General features: G+C 40.7%; 1 protein-coding gene across 1 annotated transcript in view; it reads right to left on the bottom strand.

Annotated features, from left to right (window-relative positions):
- Window positions 1–6,000, bottom strand: part of NEB (nebulin) — a 99,062-nt gene that overhangs the window by 73,966 nt on the left and 19,096 nt on the right. Inside the window, exons 27-35 of the mRNA XM_027656241.1 lie at window positions 5,092–5,403; window positions 4,656–4,862; window positions 4,093–4,197; window positions 3,202–3,309; window positions 1,987–2,298; window positions 1,600–1,803; window positions 1,034–1,138; window positions 436–543; window positions 1–71 (exon numbers count right to left, since the gene is read on the bottom strand). Coding sequence (XP_027512042.1) covers window positions 1–71; window positions 436–543; window positions 1,034–1,138; window positions 1,600–1,803; window positions 1,987–2,298; window positions 3,202–3,309; window positions 4,093–4,197; window positions 4,656–4,862; window positions 5,092–5,403 — 1,532 coding nt within the window. The remainder of the gene's footprint in view (window positions 72–435; window positions 544–1,033; window positions 1,139–1,599; window positions 1,804–1,986; window positions 2,299–3,201; window positions 3,310–4,092; window positions 4,198–4,655; window positions 4,863–5,091; window positions 5,404–6,000) is intronic.

Below are 6,000 nucleotides of genomic sequence, written 5' to 3'. Positions count from 1 at the left end.
GGGTCGTCCTCGATGTTGCGGGCCCCGATGTGGTGGCCCAGCTGCTTTCTGTAGGCAGTTTTGTATTTGTACTGGTGGAAGGCAGAAACAGCAATTATCACCTCTTTTCAAGCTGCAATTTATATTCTCTGTTTTTAATATTGTGGTTAATCACTTTGCATCTAATAGATGCTCATTTTCTTGTTTATTTTCCCAACTTTTTAGCATTTTATATAAGGTCCCTCAAATACTATGGGATCTTTTACAGTTATATGTTATGACATTTTAAATTATTGTATTTAATTTAATTAACTTTACACCATTAAGAATTACACAGCCTTGGAGGAGGGCAGCAATATAAGAGTGGTAAAATTCTAGACCTCTCCTGCTTTTAAATATAAAACATGTTAATCCAAAAGTATATCCCCCCCCTACTATTTTTCCTGTAAGTTTTACCTCACTGGCAATGTCCCTGGATGCCTTTGCTGCCTGGAGAGGGATGGCATCAGGAGGAAGGTCATAGCCCTTCTTTTTCAGCTCTTCATATCCCACCTTGTAACGTTTCTGTTGGAAAAGGATTCAGAGGAATTATTGCAAAGACATTTTTCCACAGAGTTTTTGAACGGTACAACTTTACACCCCCTGACTATTGAAAATAAAGCTTGGGTTTCCAAACACAGCTTGATCAAATTAAATTCCACACCTTGCTATTAATTACATGTATTTTGTAACTGATTATATATATAAAAATTACTATCTGAATGTTTTCTGATACCTCATTCAAGATCAAAATTTCCTTCTACTAAATATATTAATCTGAATACTCACAGAGGTGAATAGTAGAGCCCCACGATTCTCTACACCCAATTTCAAACACAGTTATTTTTGTTTTCCTGAGCTTTCATGATAGAGCTCTTGATATTTCTTTACCTTTGCATATAGTCTGTATTTGTTCCTTTGTAGCCAGGATTTTTATGTGAACTACAGAATGTTATGTAATTCTAAAGAGGCAGTTTAATATAATCAGACATTTCCACAGGAATGACACACTTACATCACTTGTGTTAATCAAGTTTGACTTAGCCAGCAAAATTTCAGGAGTATCAGGCATGATGTGAACCTGAGTCTTGTCCTTGTTCCAAGCTTCTCTGTAGAGGATCTGAAAGATCAAACAAAAACCTTGTCTGATCCCAGATTCCCTGGCACCAGACTAATTTCAGTTTATCTTTTCCCTGCAATAGCAAAGCAAAGCTGTACTACGCAAGAATTAGGGATGTAAACAACACAGGAGATTAAAATCAAATAACACAATGACTTCTTGGTGAAATACAACCTATTTTTCATTCTTTACATCCATGTAATGCCAAGGCAACAGCATTAAGGCAATATATCTACATACTACCTAGAAAAGGTCTTATTTGTAGCTATTACTGGGTAAGTTATTCAGCACTAAAACCTTGATCTGAACAAGGCACAGTGACAACAAGCAGGGTGGCACTGACTGTAAATACCTGCTATTTGTATATTTTAAGCACACGTTTTGATATGGAGATCATTTAAAAATGTCTATTAATGTAAGCAGTCATTGAATCCCACATTCTGTCTCTAGAGGCAACTCACATCACTTCTGTTTTTGGCATTAGACTTGGCCAAAACGATATCCATGGCATCTGGGATACTCGTGAACTTGATGGTGTCTGGGTGCTGCCTGTACTTCTTCTCACTCAGGATTTCAGAAGCTTTCTTGTTCTTCTCAGCTTCCAGAGATCCCAGAGGACTCCATCCAATGCCCCTGAGCCACTGTAGATCTGACTTATACAAATTCTGTTAAGGATGAAAACCAAAGCCACAGTAGATTATTTCACTGTTCATTGATGAAAAGACTAACTGGTATTTTAGCTTCACTCTGATCTATACTGACATCAAAGAGAGTTGCCAAAGATATTTTCCAAAAAGCAGCAATTATTTTACAGGAAAATGAGTGAATTAAACTCAGAGGAAGCTTACATCACTCTGCAGTTCATTGACCCTCTTGGCCTCGGTGACATCAACCTGGTCTGGCAGACAAGTCCAGCGGTGCAGGATCCGTTTGTAGTCGATATCACTGACCAGCTCCTGACACTTCTTAGCCAGGAGGAAGCCTAACATATCCACAGGCATGTTAAACTTGGTCTTCCACTTCTCAAAATCTTTCTTGTACTCCCTGTCACTCTGCATTTTAGCTACTTGCATAGACCACAACATCTTGGGATCATCCTGCAGGCTGCGGAACCCAATGTGGTGTCCCTGCTGCTTGCGGTAACCTTCCTTGTACTTGAACTGCAATGAGAGGGATTGATCATCAGATTACAAGGGTAAAACAGCAATATATTCTCTCATTCAATTGCCATTACCAATTAATTACCCCTGGAAGTGTCCAAGGCCAGGTTGGATGGGGTTTGGAGCAACCTGGTCTAGTGAAAGGTGTCCCTGTCCATGGCAGGGGCTGGAACGGGATGAGCTTTAAGGTCCCTTCCAACCCGTTCTGTGACTCTATAACTCTATAAAAAAGCAACTTGTTATGGCATTTCAGGTAGTTTTAGTAGCCACTTGAACAAAGGGCACCACTTGGTGACAGTGAATGCTCTCCCAGGAGAGGAAGAGGGCATAGCTAGAAGGTCTCCTGTGCCACCTGATTCACAGTCACTGAATGCTCAGAATTCCTAAGACTGACACACGGAAATACTTTGGTGAATAACATCATCAACAATGAAAAATGCAGATGCTTAAGCACTGGAAACATCTCCTAATGATTAATAAAATCTCTTGCACAAATGCAGGAGCTGTACTCTTGCCAAGTCATGGTAACAGCAGCATGTGTGTCACCACATGTGTTTCAGAGCTGGGAGGAGGATTTCTCTGTGTAGGCACTGGGTCCAGCTCATTGGGCCAGATTTGCTGCTGCTTGGAAAAGGAAGCATCCAAAAGAGCAGAGAGTTCCTCACTTGGTATCACTAACAACTCCATGGATGGACCACAAACTTTGCACTTGTTAAGATGCCAGAGAAACCCTTGTTAAATTGTTTTCTGCACTGACAAGACCAGATCAAGAAGGAGTTTTTTGTCAGCAATTTTGGTTTGGACTCCAAGCCACACCTTAGAGAGAGGTGTGTCTCAATCCAGTGTGACTGTAGGTTATAGCAACTACATCAAGTGTGTGTCAGAGTCAGAAATGCTGCTTACATCACTTGCAATGTCCCTTGAAGCTTTGGCAGCTTTCACTGACATGGCTTCAGGTGTGAGGTCGTAGCCTTTCTTTATCATTTCCTGCCAGTCCAGCTTGTAGAGTTTCTAAAATTGAAAACAACAGGAATTAAAAAAGTCTTAGTAATATGAATGTCACCTTCTATTTAGGTACACTAATGATCCATATTACCAAATTACAGGCTTCACTTACAAGGGAAGGGCTGCTAGAATAGGAACTGAGAAGTGGGAAACTGATAAACAAGGAACACAGGTATTCCAAGGCTTAGGATAGGCATTAAATAGTTTTTTTGCCATTGCAGGAGCTTCCTACTAGAGCTTATCTTGGGGAATTTGAAACATATACACCTGGGATAACTGTTCAGTTGGCTTAACAAAACTGTAATTTGTAAGGGTTTCGTGCAGCCATTCCACTGTCAAGTAAGTCTGTGCACAGTGGATTTTAAGGACAGGCACTTGCAAGTCCAAGATTTCCCTCTGAGCAATGAAGAAAAGCAAAACCTGAGGATTTTTTTCTGGTACAATTGTCACTTTCTCCTATTTGAAAGTTGACAGAAAAGAGGGAATCACTGCATGTATTTCTTTTCCCCAAGGTTAAAAATACACACAATTAACTTGTAATTTTACAGTAAGGAATTTTTAACTGATTTTATGTTAAGCATAGAGCGTGGCTTATGCAATTCTAGATTTCCAAACCAGTATTTACATTTTCCATACATTATAATGCAATTTAGTCTGTTAGTTTGTAGCCTGAAGCTGGTACTTAATGTTACTCTTAAAATATTACTCACATAAAAACTCTTGCCTCTGTTCTAAACCCCCAGCAGGTATTAATTTAAAATGTTAATAGGAAAAATTAAAAAACTCTACCTGACTGTAGTTTGTCTTGTTCTGTTTTGCCTGGAGAATATCTGGTGTATCTGGCATCACATGGACCTGAGTTTTATCCTTCTCCCAGGCTTGAGTATAAGCATGCTGTGGATAAAAAGTACATCAGAAATGTTGATACAAATGACAAAAGATGGTTCTTTAGGGGTTTTCACCTTTCCATTTGTGCACTTTGTGAACTGAGGGGTAAAAAGAGATGTGCTGGCTTAGATTTATTTTACTATGTAATGACCTAATCTAGAATCAGCTGAATTATTATCCAGTCTTGCTTCCAATGAAGTCCAACTATCAAGATTTTCAGGACCAGTAATTTTTATATAAGAATGGGGAGAATAGAGCTTGGAGAAAAGTGAGAAAAGATTTTTCAACAATGCTATTTATCAACAACTGTTTCACTAAGAAACAAAATGAAGAAAGAGGAGCCTGTGACAGTTGTTTTTCCCAGTGAAATGCTGCTCCATAAAGGTGGTGACAGAGACTTACAGACTGTTAATTGGAATGGATTCTAGGTGAATATTTGCCTAATTTCCCCCACAAATACTCACTTTGTTCATGATATTTGCATTCTGCTTTGCAAGGACCAAGTCCATGGCATCATTTGGTTTGGTGAAGGAGAACTGGCTGGGATGCTGGCGGTACTTCTGATCGCTCGCGATCTCCGTGGCTTTCTTGGATTTCTCCACATCCAGGGAACCAATAGGACTCCACCCAATGCCCCTGAACCACTCCTTGTAATCCTGCTTGTACTCATTCTGCCAAGAGAACACAAAAGGAAAGGTTACAATTCCCTCTCAGGCACATGGTGGGACCCCTGGGGACGGGTCTGTGCAGGGCCAGGAGCTGGACTCGATGACCCTTGTTGGGTCCCTTCCAACTCGGGATATTCTGTGATCCTGTGCAACAGCTCACACAAAACCATCCAAAAGACAGTTGTGGTGTAAGAACAGGAAAAAAGCCCCAAGAATTAAACCAGGAACTTACATCACTCTGTATCTGGTTCATGTTTCTGTAGAGTTCCAGGCTCATGGCATCTGGCAGGAGCATGTACTGGTGGATCAGGCGCTTGTAGTTGGTGTTGGTCACACGGCCTTGGGCCTCCTTGGCTGCCACCACGCTGAGGGCATCCGTGGGAGTCTGGTAGTGGGTCTTGCCCATCTCATAGGCCTTCTTGTACTCCCTGTCCGACTGCATCTTGGCCACTTGCATGTAATGGACAAGCTTGGGATCATCCTGGAGGCTGCGGAAGCCCACGAGTTTGCCCTTGTCTTTTTCATAACCTAATTTGTATTTGTACTGTAGGAGAACAGAAACAGAGGCTTTAGGTTGTTTAGAGTGGACATCAGGAAGGAATTCTTGGCTGAGAGGGTGAGGAGGCCCTGGCACAGGTTGCCCAGAGAAGCTGTGGCTGCCCCATCCCTGGAATGTCCAAGGTTGGACAGGGGCTTGGAGTAGCCTGGGATAGTGGAATGTGTTGGGGTTGGAACTGGATGATCCTTAATGTCCCTGCCAACCCAGCCACTCCATGATTCTATGACTCATTTGCTTCATAAGGAATATCTATCTTACAAGGAAAATACCCCCCTCAGATTAAAATAAGATTTTGACATAGTTAAAACATCACAAAGCATGTAGAGGTGGTGGCTTTGTCCTCTTATTCTTAGGGTGCACTCTAAAGCAAATCAGATGTCTGGGGTGCCTTCAAAAGCAGGGTATTTAAACCACTTTCTTAAAATGTATTACAATATATATTAAAATGTATTACAATATATATTAAAATGTATTACAATATGTATCACAATGTATTGCAATATCTGTCAAACATGTCAGAATTATTTACAAGCCAGAGAACAAAGAGACTTCATGTATTTGGCATCTAAAATTGAATTGTGT

This window comes from Corapipo altera, unplaced genomic scaffold (genome assembly GCF_003945725.1).
Source record: "Corapipo altera isolate COAL_440 unplaced genomic scaffold, ASM394572v1 68, whole genome shotgun sequence".
Lineage (NCBI taxonomy): Eukaryota > Metazoa > Chordata > Aves > Passeriformes > Pipridae > Corapipo > Corapipo altera.
This window is presented reverse-complemented; position numbering and strand designations above follow the sequence as displayed.